The sequence below is a fragment of the Microcaecilia unicolor genome, chromosome 6 (assembly GCF_901765095.1).
Source record: "Microcaecilia unicolor chromosome 6, aMicUni1.1, whole genome shotgun sequence".
Taxonomy (NCBI): Eukaryota; Metazoa; Chordata; class Amphibia; order Gymnophiona; family Siphonopidae; genus Microcaecilia; species Microcaecilia unicolor.
In genome coordinates, this window is record NC_044036.1 from 53970105 (window position 1) to 53989955 (window position 19851).

Below are 19851 nucleotides of genomic sequence, written 5' to 3' on the forward strand. Positions count from 1 at the left end.
TAAAACGCTTACACATGAAAGTATGTGTGATTTCAAAAATGCTCATACTGTTATATGACTTGGTTGAAGGTGTGTATTCAGGGATGAGTTTTGGGCAAACAGTTGGTGGAATCATGATTTACATGCATACTTTATACAATACACACATTTATGCATACTGAGCGGTATATAAAATCAATAAATCAAACAACTATTTATACCTGCTCCTGATGAGGTAGGTTTCCAAAGCTTCTTTTTTAATTATTCATTTAATGACTGTTAACAATAAAGCAAGTAATGCACGTGTACAGAAAAGTGAGCTAAAGGTAACCATTAATAATAATAATAATTACATCAAAAACAAAAGGTAATAATCCAACACTCAAATCTACAATAGTAATTGGATCTCAGATTTAAAAGGGGGATAAGAAAAAGGAATATTATCATGAATAAGGAAATTACACACCCAAAATGCTTATGCCATCTTATTTGTCAATGAAGAGCTAAATATCAGTCTCTTGACACCTGTTTTGCTATAAAAAAAAAAAAGAAGTAGTTTAAACAGAGTACTTATCTTTATTCTTAAATTTTTCATTTTGAAGTATAGGTAAAATCATAATAGGAGACATATCAAAACCGACATGAATTCACGTTTCACTGATGCCTGTCTCAAGGTCTGTCTCCTGCAATATTAGAAAACAGTGTTACAGTATAATCTTCTTTAGAAATATTCGTATATCCAACAATATAAGCACCAGTCATATAGATTCTCATTCACTGTGGTTTATAAAATAGACGCGGCGTGTTTTTTTTAGTCATTTATATTCAACTGAATCAGCTGAGTAAATACAGCACCAATCAGAGGCTGGGGGTAAATCAGTTTCATCCAATCAGAGATCAGATTTAAATCAAAGTCATCCATTCAATGTCACGGTTAAGTCCCCCAGGTATGACAGTGTTCAGAGTAAAGATCCAATTTTGCTCTCTATAATTGAATATTTTTTCAATATTTCCACCCTCCCACCCTTCTGTAATATGATCAATAATCCGCCATCGGATATCTGTAATTTGATGGTTATGTTGTATCCAATGGTGGACCAACGGTGCCTCGATTTTACCATTCACGATACGAGAAATATATATAGGGGCTGGGCTTGTTGGTATTGTGTTACTTTAGGCATGGCCATTTGCACCAACTAAAATGTGGTGCAAATACCCACACATAAATTTAGGCACGGATGCTCTTATTCTCTCACTACGTGCCTAACTTAAAGGAACACCCCTGATCCACCCATGATCCACCCATCACCCTCCCATTTCCACACCCCCTTTTTTGACTCGCATGTACATTTTATGTGCAAATCCTGCCCCTAAATTTACATATATACTTTTCAATTAAATCTAATCAGTGCCAATAATTGCTTGTTAAAAAAGCCAATTATTGGTCCTAATTAGCTTGTTATTCAATTAAATTGCACATGCAAATTCTGCATACACCCAAATTTTAACTATTTTTATAGAATTAGGGGGCAAATGTCTGAGAGGGGCAAGAGGCTGAAGTGACTAAGCAGCCATTTGTGTGTGTGTGTATGTAAATTCAGCTATGTATCATCAGCTTAAAGGTCTACATTCTGTATAACCACACCTATAAAATCAACACCAAAACAAAATACACCTAGACATATTCTATAAAGTAAGCTTAAATTTCTGCATGGGTTATAGAATACGCCAAGCGCCCAGCCGTGTGACTAAATTTCATTGCAGGCAGTTTAACTAAGTAAAACTTGGTAGAAATGCTGATGCCTAAATTATTCGCAGACCAGGTGTATTCTATAACCACTCGAATAGATTTTAGAAACACCCACAACCTGCCCATTCCACATCCACGGCCACACCCCCTTTTCAACTATGTGACTTAGAATTAACGTGTATCCCAGTATAGAATATACTTAGTTCTGCGTGTAAATTCAAATTAATGCCAATTTGTGTCAATAGTTGCTTGTTTATTTGCAATTATTGGCACTGATTGGCTTGTTAACTAATTAAATTGCATGCACAAATCTAGAATACGACTGGATTTGCACATGCAACTTAAGTCGCACTATGTATTCCTTCAAATATGAACTGGAGTGGAGGAGTAGGCCTAATGATTATAGCAGTGGCCTGAGAACCAGGGGAACCCAGTTCAAATCCCACAGCAGTGGCGTGTGAATTTGGGGAAATCACTAACAGGTCTTTTTTTTACAAAGCAGCATTAAGGGCTAGTGTGTCCTTACTGCAGCGTAAAAGGGCTTACAGTGGGATGCACAGAGGCGTCGTGCGCTAAAACCACGATGCGTGAGCGCAAACCACACAGTATTAAAAAAATTTCCTGAATTTTTTTCAGAAGTGGCTTAGATTGGACATGACAGTGCTAATCAGTTAGGGGACCTTTTACCAAGCTATGGTAAAAGGGACCCTGCACTAGCAGTGGGGGGTATTTTTGCTGCACACTGAGGCCCTTTTTACCACAGGAGGTAAAAAAGCCAAAAAAAGAAATAGCCATGTGGCCATGCGGGGGGGGGGGGGGGGGGGGGAGCACTTACCCCCTCCCATTGAGGTGGTGGTACTGGCGGTAACTGGGTAGCGCATGGTGCTACCCGACATAGGAGGCGACTTTTTAAAATGATTGGGGGTGCTGAATTTTTTTTTTTTTACAGGTTGTGCATTCCCCCGCCCCGCCCCTCCATCCCTCCGTACGTCCAAATTTTAAAAGCCATCTTCTTACCTCGTCAGGGTGTTAAGGTGGCAGCTGCACGCAGTGAAAAGCGTGCAGGCTCGCGCTTCAGCCTTCCCTCGTCTGTCTCTCAGCTCTGGTCCCGCCCTTATTTCCTGTTTCTGCAAGGGCAGGACCAGAGCTGAGAGACAGATGAGGGAAGGCTGAAGCGCGATCCTGCACGCTTTTCACTGCATGCAGCTGCCGCCGTAACACCCCGACGAGGTAAGAAGATGGCTTTTAAAATTTGGACAGACGGAGGGATGGAGGGGCGGGGGGGCCCTGGAACTCGGAGGGAGGGACGGACAGACGGACGGACGGCCCTGGAACTCGGAGGGAGGGACTTTTAAAATTCTGGGCTGGAAGGGAACTTCCAGTCAGCGAAATATTGGGGGTGCTTGAGCACCCACAGCACCCACGGAGTTGGCGCCTATGCTACCCGATTACAGCCGGGTTAGCGCCTGAGGAAATATCTTTTGAATACTTCTGCTAGGGCCGGAAATGTCGTGCGCTGGGGGTAGAACTGCTGCCGGCACCTGTATTGGGCTGGTGGTAGCTCCAGATTGGTGCATGTAAGCCTGCGGTGGGCTTATCGCTGCTTTGTAAAAGGGCTCCTTAGTGCAGCCACATTACTGCATGCTGATTAGCATGGATTAGCTCGTGAGCCCTTACCACCTACAGGATAGGTGGCAGTATGGGCTCACAGGCTAATTTTTGGCCTGTTTGGGCCATGGATGGGGAAACCCGACAGAACTGCAAGAGAGATAAGTGAACCTTAGAACCTTAAAGCACGGCAAAGCAGGGTTCGGGGATTGTAAGTTAAATACTGAGGAGGCTTTTATGCCTATGATGAATGGATGGGACTCCCTAAGGTTGAACCATATATCAACAACGGAGTATTCCATTGACATTTGAGGCTTTTCCTCCATTAAAACGACACAGCACATTACGGTTAACACAATTGGTTGGATATCTTGAGTTAGTTGATCATATACTGATGTACTGCAATATTCCACAAGCTCTAATTTGGTGTTTAGATTAACATTAGCAAAGTGCCATTAATTGAGGAAATGGAAAATTTGACCATTTTCTGGCTGTGGTTAAAAAGGTAAACTTGTAGGAAATAGAGGAAAAGCAATCACTATATTTTATTTTAAAAATAAGGAGGAAAAGACCTCATTGAGACCTAAATTCACAACGGTGGGATTGTAGTCACCTTTATGTGTGTTTTGGTCAAATAAGTCATCATCGGTCTTAAGAACCATGCTGTGCAACTCAAGCTAAGTAACATTTTACTATTATTTGGTTGCTAGTAGTAACTTGATGGAAAATTAAAGTTTTGTGATTTTGATCTACCAGACAACCTTTTTTCAGGAGGTTTTTCAGACCGATGATAACTTATTTGACCAAACACACATAAAGGTGGCTACAGGTCTTAATGAGGTCTTTTCCTCCTTATTTTTAAATTATACTGATTGCTTTTCCTGTGTTTCCTACAAGTTTACCATATATTGGATTTAGAATTGCTCTACTGATTTGAATATATGGTATAAGATCCTGACATTTTGTGGTAAAAAGGGCCTTAGTGCATCGGAAAGACCTGCGTAAGGGCGCACTATGGCCACATTTTATCGCAGCTTAATAAAGGGACCCTTTAGCCCTTTATTCCTTCAGGTACAAACAGATTGTGAGCCCTCTGAGAACAGGAAAGAACCCATTGTACCTGAACGTAACTTGCCTTGAGCTGCAGCTGAAAAATGGTCTGATCTATATCCAAAGCACCCTTCCCTGTTGAGCATGCATGCCGAATGCATCGCCAGAGTTGAAGATTACCTGTTTCGGGGTGGGGCGGTGGAAGGGGAGATCAGTTGCAGCAAGGTTTGCATGTGAAATTATCTGATGATATTATTCCATTTCTTTAGTGCTCTAAAAGGCAGAGTTGCCATATTTTTACCATTCTTTCACTTTTCCTGCTGTCTCATCTTCTCACCTTCCCTCTCATCTAACAGTGTTATATTTACAATAATGAATTAAATGGCGTTGTGAAGACATTTAAAAGACAAACTTAAGACAACCTCCTTCCCTTTCCTTCCGTACTTAAATTCTAGATACACAGTAGATATCACACATTTCTTATTTATAATTATTATTTCAGAAATGTTGCAAGAAAATCCAGGAGCTAATCGTTTGATTTATACAATTCAAACAAAATTATAGAAGTAGAAATGTAGGGAAATACACAGCAGTGAAACACCTGAGATCTCAATTGTGGGAGTTCAAGAGATATAACAGAGAGCTAACAGGAGAAATAACCTCCCCCCCCACCTCCCAAATAAAGGAAAATAATACACAGGTAAAGAGAGAGAAACTGCTTCCATATCACAAAAACAAAGTAGCTTCTCCTTACCTACAAATGCACTCAGTCTGCAGCCCCTCACTACCTCTCTACCCTCATCTCCCCTTACGTTCCCGCCCGAAACCTCCATTCACAGGACAAATCCCTCCTCTCAGTACCTTTCTCCACCACCGCCAACTCCAGGCTCCGCTCATTCTGCCTCGCCTCACCCTATGCCTGGAACAACCTTCCTGAGCCCTTACGCCAAGCCCCCTCCCTACCCATCTTCAAGTCTTTGCTTAAAGCCCACCTCTTCAATGCTGCTTTCGGCACCTAACTCTTACCTTTCAGGAAATCCAGACTGCCCCAATTTGACCACCCCTATCGGACTGACTGTTCACTTGTCTATTAGATTGTAAGCTCTTTGAGCAGGGACTGTCCTTTATGTTAAATTGTACAGCACTGCGTAACCCTAGTAGCGCTTTAGAAATGTTAAGTAGTAGTAGTAGTTAGTCAGCAATGGGAGAGGATTGTACATTGGTTCTTCTTTGAAAGAAAACAGTGTGTGCTTGTAACAGTGTTTTTCTTAGTAGATGAGCAGCTTCCGCCAATAATGTATTATTTCTCTAATATCTGTGCATTACATCACTTCCTGATTTCTGGACCTCTAGCGAATTCTTTACATATTTTGAGGTCACTACTGTGGAAAGTGCCAATTTTCATGCAACAAAGCAATTTTCCATGCATATGTTTTATACTGAATCTGGTAGAAAACTTTGGGGGGCCTTTTTACCAAAGTGCAGCAAAGTTTTGCACTTTCTTTATGTTAAATGCAAAAATTAATGTATGCTAAATGTAAAGGCTGTGCACTAGACCATCATGGGTGTGCCAGGGCATCAGCCTATGGAATTACTATACAGTCTGTCTCTATATATATTATTACATTTGTACCCCGTGCTTTCCCATGGCAGGCTCAATGCGGCTTACATATTGTATACAGGTACTTATTTGTACCTGGGGCAATGGAGGGTTGAGTGACTTGCCCAGAGTCACAAGGAGCTGCCTGTGCCTGAAGTGGGAATTGAACCCAGTTCCTCAGGATCAAAGTCCACCATCCTAACCACTAGGCCAGTGGGGCTAATTCTATAGAAGTGTGCCTATATTTAGTAAGGATAGGCTGTTTGCACCAAAATGTCATTTGCTGATCATAGTGCACACGCTTCTTAAAGTGTGCAAAAAGGGCACACTCTTTTCTCTGGGAAACAATGACAGGAATTTTTTTTCTGGCTGCCCAATCCTAATACATAGGTGTCTGTCCTATAAAGGAAAGTAAGTGTTGCTTATAAAATACTTCATAAACTGAAAACATACGTGCATAGAGCTAGTGTAAGCGCTTACTCCTAAATACTGCTGATAAGCTCATATGAGCCGAAATTCAGCCACTGGTGGTCAGTGTTTTTTTAAATGCTCTCGCCAGATATTCAGTGCCGGGCCATGTCCAGGCACTGGCACTGAATATCCAGGGCTAATTGAAAGGGCTGTGGCCGCGGGAGCTTATGCGGGTCCCGGCTGATATTCAGCAGGGTCTGCATAAAACGATTATTTGGGTGCCGGCTGAATATAGGCCAGGACCCATATAACTGTTTGTCTTCTTTTTCCCCCTCCTAGCCCCCTCCCCCAGCCTGTGACATTGGGAAGCCCCTCTCCCACCCAACCCCGGACTATCCACTCAATCCCCTGGACCATCCCTCCAACCCCCCCTCCCCCCGGGCCTACCTTAGTGGTCCAGTGAGAGTGTTGAGGGCAGGAGCGAAGCCCATTCGCTCTTGCCCCTAGAGGCAGCATCCTGAAAATGGCATCTATGACCTCTCACAGCAGCCTTGAGGTACCACAAAAGTTGGCCACAGCTGGTCTCATGTGGCTGCACATGCTTTTTTACTCCTGCCAGACTCTCCTGAAGTCAATGCCTGGGACAGTGAGTGCATTGTTTTCACACTGGCAACTGGCAGCTCCTTAATGCTATAGTTAAAAAATATTCCTCATGTAAAGTTCCTCAAGTTCAGATCAAAGAAAAAAAATTCCAAAGAAGAACAATAGGAAATAAATATTGTAGATGGCGTGTTGGCAAAATTGTAACAAAATTGTGATGCTTTGAATTTTAGCTATCGAAAGAAACATAATGATAAACCTGAAGCTGGGTAAAAGATGTTACATTTTATCTTATCAAACTTAGTACAGTAGACTAAAAAAAAATAAAAAAAATACCCATAGCAACAGATTTATATTATGGTTGGGTAAGATCACAGGACACTTTTATATGAAATAAAACAATTTTTGGTACAGACTAGCCTCCACAAATTCACCTCACCAAACCAAATAAGTCTGATACTTTGCACCTTTGTGGTAAGGTCTCGGACTGAAATGGATGCGCGCTAGTTTTTATTTCGCCGCACGCCCATTTTCTGGCCCCTTAAAAAGACGCGCTCACACTGCAGCAGGCCACTTTTTGCCACAGCTTAATAAAAGGGCCCCTTAGTTTCTCCTAGCACCGTACAGCAGCTCTTCCCTGGGTATCTGTTTCACCAAAATATTACCTTTGCATGTCCTACTGTACATAGTGATCTTCAGATCAGCTGAAGAAAAAGTTGCAAAGAAATGGTGCTATGTCACTCAAAAAGAGCAACTGCTCTTAAAAAAGAAAACATCAGGGTGTGTTCCTAATATTTTTATTTATTTATTTGTACCCCACATTTTCCCACCTATTTGCAGGCTCAATGTGGCTTACATAGTACTGTAAAGGCGTTTGCCAGTTCGGTTGATAACAAATACAAGGTTATATTGTGGTCAGATAAGGTAGATGTGAATCAGGTGTCATGGGGTCGAAGGGAGTATGGATCATTGGTTATGCTGTGTTGCTGGGTGCGGGTATTTATGTTGGATATAACTTGTTCGCTGCTGGAAAGACAGCCAAAGCATGCATTTTGTTTGAGAATTGCCTAATAATTTGTCACATATGTTGGTGGCTGACTGCCATTTTCCTGTTCACCAGTTTGATGCTGACAGGGATGAAGAGGAGGTATTCTATGACATAAGTGTGGCAGTTGACAATAAGCTATTTTCTCCAAAAGAAGCCGTGGCAGGTGAGTTGCTGTGCATTTTCGCAATGTGTTAGTTTTATTCAGTGCTAACGTTTGAAGGACTTTGCATTTTTTCCATCTGAAAAAAAGTATCTAAGTTGGGAATTTGAAGCTCCAAAAAACTCTCCAGAAGAAATAGACTCTTTCCTTTTTATCAAGACACACATAATGTCCATAATACCTGAAGCTATCATAGAGTTCGGTATCCCTTGCTGGTTTTGCATTCAAGGGAGAGGTAAGGGGACCGTAACCACTGGAGAATTAAAGAAGTGTTATGCCTTAATCCCTTCAGTGGACAGCTGCCCAATCAGAGCATTGTTCTGTAACCTGGACATGACAAGTACCTGTAACCTGTAACCTGGACATGACAAGTTCTAAATAACAACGTCCATCTTTTTAGACATGGACATCCCTTCCCCTTGTGTGATCTAAGCTGGATAGCCACACTTTGGGTCATCCCTAGTCCCACCCAAGAGATGCCCAGACCACACCCCCTTGCCATATGGACGTAGTGCAGTGTTAGACATCCATATCCTGCCTTTGGACATCCATGCAATATGGATTTCTAAATGCCAGTTTTCAGACATCCAAAACAAGAATAGAGTTTCTAAAATAACCAGCAGAGGATGTATGTTCTCATGCTGTAGTATTTCCTTCCATTGTAAGATATCCTATTATTCCAGTTTACTTTTAAAAGCTAGTATTTATTGTTTTGAGGATGTGTTCTCTCAGTCTGATGTAATGATCAAAACTTACAAAGAATATAGAGATAGAAGGAAACAAAATCGTGGTGAATCAGACCCTAGACTTCAAGGTCTAATACACACCTACTGATTTTCAATGACTTGGCTGTCAATACAAGAATAAAGCAACGTTTATTTTTATTCAGAAAGTGAATTCACTAAAACACTGCACAACAATCATATGTTGATGTATATTCCATCTTGTCAGAAAAATTGAACTTTTCATTTCTTTTCTTCTTCTCTAAGTCGTGGTTGCATTGATCTGCAATGCTGGAATGTATTGTTTCACGTTCTGAAAAAGGTTAGAAATATGAAACTCTTCTATTATAGGGACCAGAATTTCTAATGCCACCATTTTTGTGTTTATTTTGGTTTCATCCTATACTTATTTCTTTTTTTTATTATTATTAAGAGGAATTGGCCAACTGCAGGCTGTTAGCCTTTTTGGGGGTTGAGTGCCCTCAAAAATCAACACTGCTCATAATGAATGGAATAGAGGGTTTATATTTAGGAGCTGAAGAAACATCAGAAATTGGGGGGAGGGGAGGAAACGGATATGAAACAGTACAGATGTTTTTCCTAAGGAGAATCCGTTGTGCCCGCCCTCAAAACTCTCTCCCCCACTTGGCACCTCTTTCTCCTGAATGCCAGTACCGTGAGCAGATTCAAAAGTCACTGGCTAGCTATGCATTGTGAAATTAGCACAACTGGCCCAAGAGTTTTGAGACTGCTATCAGTGCTGGTATCCTAAATTCGGCTATGCTGACCCCTGAGCTAGATGTTGCCTTCACGGATTTTACTGACTTGCTACTCCAAGGAAGAATTGGTGTAAGAACCCAAACACTGAGTGATCAATGTGCGTAGAAGGCAGGATGGACTGACAGTGATCTGGGCCCCTGGGCAATAAGGGTCATGGGCCCCTGACCACCTATCAAAAATGATTAAACTAGATGGAAAGTAGGGGAGAGTAGGCCCTCTACTGGTGTAAGCTTTCGGGTACTACTACTATTTAACATTTCTAAAGCGCTACCAGGGTTGCGCAGCGCTGTACAATTAACAAAGAAGGACAGTCCCTGCTCAAAGGAGCTTACAATCTAAAGGACAAAAAGTGCAGTCAATCAAGATTGAGGCAGTCTAGATTTCCTGGATAGAGGTACAATGGTTAGGTGCCGAAAGCGACATTGAAGAGGTGGGCTTTGAGCAAGGATTTGAAGATGGGTAGGGAGGGGGCTTGGCGTATGGGCTCAGGGAGTTTATTCCAAGCATAGGGTGAGGTGAGGCAGAAAGGGCGGAGCCTGGAGTTGGCGGTGGTGGAGAAGGGTACTGAGAGGAGGGATTTGTCCTGTGAGCGGAGGTTACGGGTAGGAGCGTAAGGGGAGATTTACAACCCAATCTAGAAACCCCCAAACGGGTACTGCTCTATTGTCCAAATGGTCAGTCTGCCCCTGATGAAAAAGGCTCCTACCCATTTAAGTGCTGCGCACTGCAGCAAGCCACTGCTTTTCAGCAGTTGTATCCAGATAATGCCAGTGAAAATCTTATGTGGATAGTGTCAGGGCGGTACGGGGCAGAGCCAAGGCAGCTGCTGGTGATTATCTGGATTCCACCATTATCCAATAACAGCACCAAGATAATTATCTAGATTAGAGCAGCAGAGCTGAATATCAGCAACAGATAACCCAGAGCAGCCACTATCCCCCTAATTACACATATATAGTGCTTCAAATTGCACACATCCCGAAATGAGGGTGAAATTTAATTGCTCGGCAACCCAATTAGCGCCAATAATTGGGCACTAGCAATCAGTTGACACTAATTGTCAATAATTGGAATTTATGCTATATAGTCACTATTCTATAAAGATGTGCAGGTTAATTTTTCCACATGGATCTGAAAAAGGGGCATGGGAGTGTCAAGGATGTTTCCAGGATTTGCACACAATTTTATACCAGGGTTCACTTGGTGTAAATCCTTGTGCCCAAAATCGGCCGCAGATCCTGGTGCTAAGCACTGTTCTATAAATGGCGTCCAATTTTGAGCACCATTCACGAAATACTGCACATTTTTTGCACCATATACAGAATTGAGTCCTATATACCCAGTATTCAGTGCAATACCCAGATAATTATTCAGATAAGTTAGGACAGCCTGGTTGAATATTAGCAGCATCTGGATAACCTCCAGCAGCCACTATATACCTGGATATTCAGCGCATATTCTAGTGGTTGGGCATAAAGTCAGCGTTTGAAGTCAACACACTGCAATATTTAAATATCGGGGAGGGATTTTGAATATTTATAAATAGCTGTGGTCAAGTTAGCTTTCCTGTTCACAGAATAGCTTCAGCTTCAGAGACCAATCATGAAAACATACCAATAGTTGCTAATTGCCTTAGTTGTATGATACAAGATATATCTTACATTTTCTTCTGCTGTTTCAGAAGAAAATATACATATTGTATGTGTTGTGTATTGTATGAATTGTATCTGTTGTGTATTTTGATGTAATATTTGGTGATAATTCATCCTGCAACTGATATGCTCACTATTTTGATACAAGTTGTAGAGTTTTTGTACTGGCCTGATGATTTTTTTTTTTCTTTTCTTTTTCATTTGTTAATGTGAAAAACTGAAAATAAAATATAAAGATGTAAAACAAAAAGCAAAGCAAAATAGATTTCTACTTTATAAAGTTAACTTAATGTTTACCATTCATGAACGGAAGAACATCTACGTTAAGGAAGTATTATTTCTACTACTCATGTTACACATTTAGTTTTATATTTGTGACTTTCTTTTTGCTTTGGATTTATTTTTATTTTTGCTGTTTATAAAATATCAGATAACAATATAAATTGTTGCCAAGCCTTGCATCTGGAGACCAGAGCACAGCATATTAAAATGAATGGGAACGAGTCTATTAGCTATTCAGCCCCAATACAGAAGACTAAGGCGAGCCCAGCGCAAGAACTTGGAAGGCCAGGTCTCAGGAAGCGTAGAAACTGCTGCAGAAGAATGAGCTAACTTAAGTAAGGATTTAATGCCTTTTATCAAAGAACGGATCATCTTCAAAATTTGCACTTTAGTCCACAAAATTATATACGGCGTAGTCCCAGGATACATGATAGACCTCATAGATCTACCAATAAGAAACAGAGTCAGGTTGTCAAGATCATACCTAAACCTACACTACCCAAATTGAAAAGGACTGAAATACAAAACAACTTACGCATCCGGCTTCTCCTACATAAGCGCACAACCAGTGGCGTAGCAAGGGCGTGGCGGTGGGGCGGTCCACCCCGGGTGCCAGCGGGTGGGGGGGGGGTACTCCTTTGAGAGCCGACAGCTCTCGTCTTCTGCCACCACCTTGCCTTTTTTTTAAAAATCCATGCAGCCAGCGACGCAGGCAGCGCTTCCCGTCTGCCCTGCGTGCTGTGAAGGCAGAAAATCGTCTCGCTAGCGTCAGGCCTTCCCTCGCTGTGTCCCGCCCCCTTCTGAGGTAACTTCCTATTTCCTCGAGGGCGGGACACAGCGAGGGAAGGCCCAACGCCAGCGAGATGATTTTCTGCCTTCACAGCATACAGGGCAGATGGGAAGTGCTGCCTGCGTCGCTGGCTGCATTGATTTTTTTAAAAAAGGCAGGGTGGTGGCAGAAGACGAGAGCTATCGGCTCTCGACGGAGGGGGGGGCTCAGATGGGAGAGGGGGAGCTCACAGGGGAGAAGGGGATTGGGGTGGGGGAGCTCAGAGAGGTTCTCAGAAGGGAGAAGGGGATTGGGGAGCTCAGAGGGGAGAAGGGGATTGAGGTGCTCAGAGGGAAGAAGGGGATTGGGGAGGGTGGGGGAGCTCAGAGGGGTGCTCAGAGGGGAGAAGGGGATTGGGGAGGGTGGGGGAGCTCAGAGGTGTGCTCAGAGGGGAGAAGGGGATTGGGGAGCTTAGAGGGGAGAACGGGACTGGGGAGGGGAGTGCTCAGATGGGAGAAGGGGTCTGAAGCTGGAACTGGGGTCTGACAAGGGGGCAGGATGGAAAATGGGTCCATGCCTGGGGCAGGTGGGAGAATGGGTCTGGGGCTGAAAAGGGGGGATGCAAGGCTGTGGTGGATGAAGGGGGCTGGAACTGGGGGCTGAAAAGGAGGGTAGTTGGGATAAGGGGGCTAGTACTGGAACTGGGGGCTGAAAAGGGGCAGGGGCTGAAACTGTGGGGACTGGGGGCTTTAAAGGGGACAGGGAGAACTGGCTGGGGCTGAAGCTCGGGACTGGTGAGAGAAAAGGGAGAACTGGCTGGGGACTGAAAAGAGGCAGAGAGAGAGGGGACAGACCCTGGATGGAAGGGGGAGCGTGAGGGAGGGCAGACCCTGGATGGATGGGAGAGGGAGGGCAGACGGATTTAAGGGGCAGAGAGAAAGGGCAGATGTTGATGGAAGGGGGAGAGAGAGATGGCAGACTCGGGCAGATGGTGGCTGGAAGGGGCAGAAATAGAGGGCAGATGTGGATGGAAGAGAGAGAGAGGGCAGACAGTGGATGGAAGGGGCAGAGAGAGAGGGCAGACACTGGATGGAAGGGACATTAGAGAGGGCAGACACTGGATGGCAGAGAGAGAGACAGAGAGAGAGAGAGAGAGAGAGAGAGAGAGAGCGAAGACAGATGCTGGATGGAAGGAAGACAGTGAAAAGAAGATGAGGAAAGCAGAAACCAGAGACAACAAACTGTAAATAAAATATATATTTTTATTTTTTTGCTTTAGGATATAGTATTGTAGCTGTGTTAATAAATGTTTATAAATAGAACATGTAAATAAGGTAATCTTTTTATTGGACTAATTTTAATACATTTTGACTTAACTTTCAGAGAACAAAACCCCCTTCCTCAGCTCAGGCTAGGATACTGTAACAGCACTATACTGAATTGACCTGAGGAAGGAGATTTTGGCCTCTGGAAGCTAAATGTATTAGTCCAATAAAATGGTATTATTTTATTTTCTGTATTTATTTTATTTCTATTTGTTAATTTGTAAAGTGGTGATTGGTATTTGTTAGTTTTTTCAAATTTACATCTGCTGTCTTTATATTTTGCACAGTACTAGGGGACATTTTCTGTTTATGTGGTGTTGCATTGTATGCAGAGTCTGGCATCGGGGGTTCAGTTTAATTTTTGTCTAAATAGAAAGTTTATGATTACTTATTCTGTAGTGGATTAGGGTGTATCTGTGTTTGTGAAAAAGACATGGCTTTTGGTTGGCATTGACTGTGCAGGATCGACAATCTGTACTAATCTGTCTGTTTTCGTTTTACAATAGGTGAATTGATGTTCTAGTGCTCACTGTAGTGTTTAAGATGCTTTCCTTTTCCTTGTGTGACTTGTACAAATTACTTCTTATGGTATGGTAGAATTGCTCTATAGGTCCTGAGTGTTTTGTATTCTCAGTATGCCTAGTACTGGATTTGGGGGGGGGGGGGTGTTAAAAAATGACCGGCCCCGGGTGTCAACTACCCTAGCTACGCCACTGCGCACAACTATGGAATGGCCTCCCAAAAGCGGTGAAAACAATCCATGACCACCTGAACTTTAGGAAATCACTAAAAACCAGCCTGTTCAAAAAGACCTACCCCAATGATCTCACGTAAACCTCTTCACCCAGAAACACAGCATGCCTAATGATCGTACCAGACAACACACATTCTTTATCCCTTCCGACCCTCCACATATACCTCATTTGATCACTATACAACCTTGTATTTGCTATCAACCGACTAGGCAAATGCCTTGACGGTACTATGTAAGCCACATTGAGCCTGCAAATAGGTGGGAAAATGGGTACAAATTCATCAAATAAATAAATAAATACATTTCATAAAGCTGTAAACGCAGCAAAAATTAACACCACTTAAGTAGCTGATTTCCTGCTTTCCCAGAAATATGGAAAAGAAAATATATTCCAATGATTAGAGAAAAAGAATGGAAATAAAGAACATAGGGGCCCTCTAATTAAGCGGCAGTTAGTCCACCATGGGTTTACCACACACCAAAAAGGAACTACTGCCATTTCTAGCACTACAAAAATATTTTCTATTTTTTTAGCACATATTTTTGACGCACAGTGTGGTCCCTTTTTTACCACAGCTGGCTGTCTCTTTAAAAAAAAAGAAAAAAAATTAATGGCCATGCAGTAAGTGAACTCAAAAATGGAAATGAACTGAAACTGTATATCAAAGGTAATCCAAACACTATAGTGAAGAGTCCAGTGATAATTTTTTTAACAGTACAAAATACAAAATGAGGAAAAGACCTCAAAACACCCAAACGCTTACTTTTAATTTTTAGCAGTGTTTTTGGCTGGGGTCATGGTATTCATCATTGGTCTGAAAAACCTCGTATCTTTTCTTTATTTCAATTTAATATATTTTAACATTTGTCTTTTATTTAAAAAAACTATTTCTTTTATTTTTTAAACAAAAGGTCTAACTTTTTTTAGCATATATTTAGGATTGTCTTGCACAAAACTTTTTTTAAAGAGACAATTTGTAGCACCCAAAATGGCGCATGCTGGGGGTGGCAACTGCCACTGGGCTGCTGAGGTAGTTCCTGATTGGCAGCTTACCGCCCGCTTAGTAAAAGGGCCCCTTATGCTTTTATTTTTTTTTAATCATGATGCACCAAAGTCACCTGATCAAAAATACATACGTGTAACATAAATAAGTGAAAACTAAATCAAGCTAAATATAAAACAAGAATACTATATAGAATTAATATCACTCATTTACGTACAGTACAGAAAAATTTCTGGTCCCAGAAAGCTTTATAATCTACTAGTAAAAAAGGCCCGTTTCTTAACGCAATGAAACGGGCACTAGCAATGTAATGAGTTCCTGCCATTAATGTTTCCATGGTTGTATTCTGAATATAATTGTTGTTTACATGTGTAAGATTTCTTTATATACAATATTTTTTGTGTAAACTGTGTTACAATGTGGTAAAAGTTTTCCTTGTTCAGGCCCTTCAATCAGTTTAACAATCACATCAGAAGAGCTCCTTACTCGTGAGAATGCAACATACAGTTGCCCATGTGAGAGACTGAGAGTGACAGTGTGTTTTACAGACAGTGTAAGAGAGAGATACACAGAGTGATTGAGTGTGTGTGTGTGTGTGTGTGTGTGTGTGTGTGTGTGTGTGGTGTGTGTGATGTGTGTGAGTGAGTGACAAAGTGATTAAATGTTTGTCTTCCCTTCTGTTCTGTGCACTTGCCTCCACTGATGTTCGTACCTCCCTGTATATGATTGTTTGTTAGAGGTTCAATCCACTCCACTTCCCTCCTCCAAGTTCCGTTCTGTCTGATTGGTTCTTCATTCCTGTGACGTCGCATTTGTTTGTTTGGCAACTATGCAGCATTCCGTTTCCTCGACGTGAGGGCGGGGACAGTGAGAGCCAATGAAACGCTGAACTACAGACTTACAAACCCTACAGTGCCACAGAGTCAGCTTCAGAATGTTGGAGGTGCTTTTTATTATGTAGGATATGGAGAAGGAAGTCTGAATGGCAGATCATTGGTAAATAAATAAATAAAATTGTGGTGTTAGATCTCTTGTGAAAGGACATACCTAAACTCCTAACAGCCCTTCATATTTTTATACGACAAAACAATAATAATCATTAAAAGCTGTGGTTCATCTTTAATAGCAGATTGAACTGACATAATTGTTGAGGGATATATTTTGTACTCATTGAAGGGCATATACAAGACCCATTTGTAAGCAACGGGACAACAAACATTTGAATAAGGGAAGGCAGGCTACTTAGTGCTTCTCTAGCTGATAATGGTATTCTTCACGGCTGGTTTCTGTGATATATTAAGACTGTTGCTAATAGCAACGAGTTGTCAAGAAATTCCAACACTTAGGGGAGAACAATAACAGTTGTATTAAAGGAACCATGCTGAACGCCAAATCCTCATTTAAGTACCAGTCAGTGTTTTCAAACGGATTTTTGACTGTGCTGACGGTGGTTTTGAAAAGTCAGCACTGCTAGTGCACATCTCTATAAAAAATGCTTTACCAAATTTCAGATTGCATATTTCATGGTGAAAAATAATGTTAACCTTATCAGTTAAGTACATAAGTATTACCATACTGGGAAAGACCAAAGGTCCAACGAGTCCAGCATCCTGTTTCCAACAGTGGCCAATCCAGGTCACAAATACTCGGCAAGATCCCAAAAATGCACAAAACATTTTGTACTGCTTATCCCAGGAATAGTGGATTTTCCCCAAGTCCATTTAATAACGGTCTATGGACTTTTCCTTTAGGAAGCCGTCCAAACCTTTTTTAAACTCCGCTAAGCTAACCGCCTTTACCACATTCTCTGGCAACGAATTCCAGAGTTTAATTACACGTTGAGTGAAGAAACATTTTCTACAATTCGTTTTAAATTTACTACATTGTAGCTTCATTGCATGCCCCCTAGTCCTAGTATTTTTCGAAAGCGTGAACAGACGCTTCACATCTACCCGTTCAACTCCACTCATTATTTTATAGACCTCTATCATATCTCCCCTCAGCCTCCTTTTCTCCAAGCTGAAGAGCCCTAGCCACTTTAGCCTTTCCTCATAGGGAAGTCGTCCCATCCCCTTTATCATTTTCGTCGCCCTTCTCTGTACCTTTTCTAATTCCACTATATCTTTTTTGAGATGCGGCGACCAGAATTGAACACAATATTCAAGGTGCGGTCGCACCATGGAGCGATAAAAAGGCATTATAACATCCTCATTTTTGTTTTCCATTCCTTTCCTAATAATACCTAACATTCTATTTGCTTTCTTAGCCGCAGCAGCACACTGAGCAGAAGGTTTCAACGTTTTAAGGGCCCTTTTATCAAACGGCGATTCAAGGTGACCCATGTTATCGTTGGCGCGTGGGATTGTTACTGTATGTGCCGAGGCTACCTGTTCCTGCCACTGGAACAAAGGCCTTTTTTTAAAGGGCAAGTAAATGGCCGTGTGGTAACTAAAAAATGCCGAGTGGCCGTTTACAGCTTCTGATGGCTCCGGCAATAATCAGGCAGTGCACAGCGCTGCCCCCCAGTGCTAGAAAATAAACAGGTATTTTCTAGCACCAGAAATGGCACAAGGGAGACACGGAACTACCGCCAGGGTCCTGGGCGAGCCTGGTGATAGGGCCAATTCGCTGTGCGCTTAGCCAGCGGTAGCCCTACCGCCCTTTAGTAAAAGGGCACCTAAATGTAAGTATTATTTATTCATTTTAAGAACTTCTATCCAGCATCATCTGTAAAATCTAAGTGGGTTATAAAAATGTATCATAAAAACGAAGTAAAAAAGCCACAAAGAGACAACTCAACAAAGAGAATCTAAGATTGGCAAGATTATTATTGACATAGTAGAAAATTAGGGAGTCAATGATTTTAAAGATGGTAGTTCATTAATAACAAAACTGAACCTCAATCTATGGCATAAACATGTATATACAACCTTGCTCTCTTGCTTCCAAGGTCTGCTTCTGTCATTAGTGTCACAACCATCTAGAATTATTGACTCCTGATGCAGGCCATAGTGCCAAAACATGGCTATGTTGAGTCCATTTGTGCTATGGATTGCCATCAGCGAACACAGTGGACCTTCTTATGTCACAGTTTAATACCAAAGAATATATGATCTAATAAAGACTGCATGCTTTTACTAAGATGGACGACTTCCATTGTGTTTGACAATATGACAGCAACTTTCAGAGCTAGGTACAAGGCATTTCCGGGGCCATCTTTTGGGAGGGGAGAGGGAAAATAACTTATGCAGTAGCATGGAATCTTGCTACTGTTTGAGATTCTGTCAGGTTCTTGTGACATTGATTGACCACTGTTGGAAGCAGGGTACTGGGCTAGATGGACCATCAGTCTGACCCAGTATGACTATACTTATGCTCTTCATGTTCAATTATTCACAGTTTGGGGTCCTTTTACAAAGGTGCGCTAATAGATTTAGCGCGTTCTAAATCATAAAACACCTATAGGAATATAATAGGCCTCTTATCATTTAGCGCATGCTAATCATTAATGTGCACTAAATCCATTAGTGCACCTTAGTAAAAGGACCCCTTTATTTCTAGGAAATTGGAGGTAAAAGCCCTCACATTGTCCCAAAATATGTATTTGAAAGTGCCCCCACAATGTTTGAGTACATACAAAAACTGCAGATTTTAAAAGGTAACATACAAATTACAATAGTTAAACTGCATGTCAGTGCATAAACCAATTTAGAAACAAGCCTGCAGGAGCTCTGAGTAACAATGCCCAAACAAAACTTGCACACTGTAATAGATGTAGAAAAATACAACAAAAGTGAATAGAGACCAAGACAAAAAGAAATATAACGTCAAACCACCAAGATCTCTCAGAATGATTCTAAGAACTGGAAGTAAAAGCGGAGCCTTTTGCAAAATATGTATAAAGCCATTTTATGGAGAAAAAAAAACATTCAAAAAAAGAGCAGCATCACTTGGAAATGGCATTTTCCTGCATCTTTGTGAACATGCTGACACACATGTAAGTATAGGACAGTGATTCCCAAAACTGGCCCTGAAGGCAGTCCAGACCGTCAGGTTTTCAGGATATCCACAATGAATATTCATGAGAGAGATTTGCATGCACTGCCTCCACTGCATGCAAATCTCTCATGTATATTCATTGTGGACATCTTCAAAACCTCATTGACTAGGGTGTCTCCAGGACCAAGTTTGGGAACCACTGGTATAGGATTTAGCAAAACTGCACATTCACTGGCAAGTAATTAAGGAGTTGTACTGCAAAACTCACATTGTTCTGGCTTTTTCAGTTTGTTTGTTTTTTTATTCCAGAGGTTTGTTCAGACCCCCTCCCCTCGGTAACCACTCGCTCCTCTTTGGG

At 41.8% G+C, this 19851-nt stretch overlaps 1 protein-coding gene across 1 annotated transcript in view; it reads left to right on the top strand.

Moving 5' to 3' along the window:
* The window catches only part of AK5 (adenylate kinase 5), a 346160-nt gene that overhangs the window by 159686 nt on the left and 166623 nt on the right, over positions 1–19851 (top strand). Inside the window, exon 7 of the mRNA XM_030207788.1 lies at positions 8119–8209. Coding sequence (XP_030063648.1) covers positions 8119–8209 — 91 coding nt within the window. The remainder of the gene's footprint in view (positions 1–8118; positions 8210–19851) is intronic.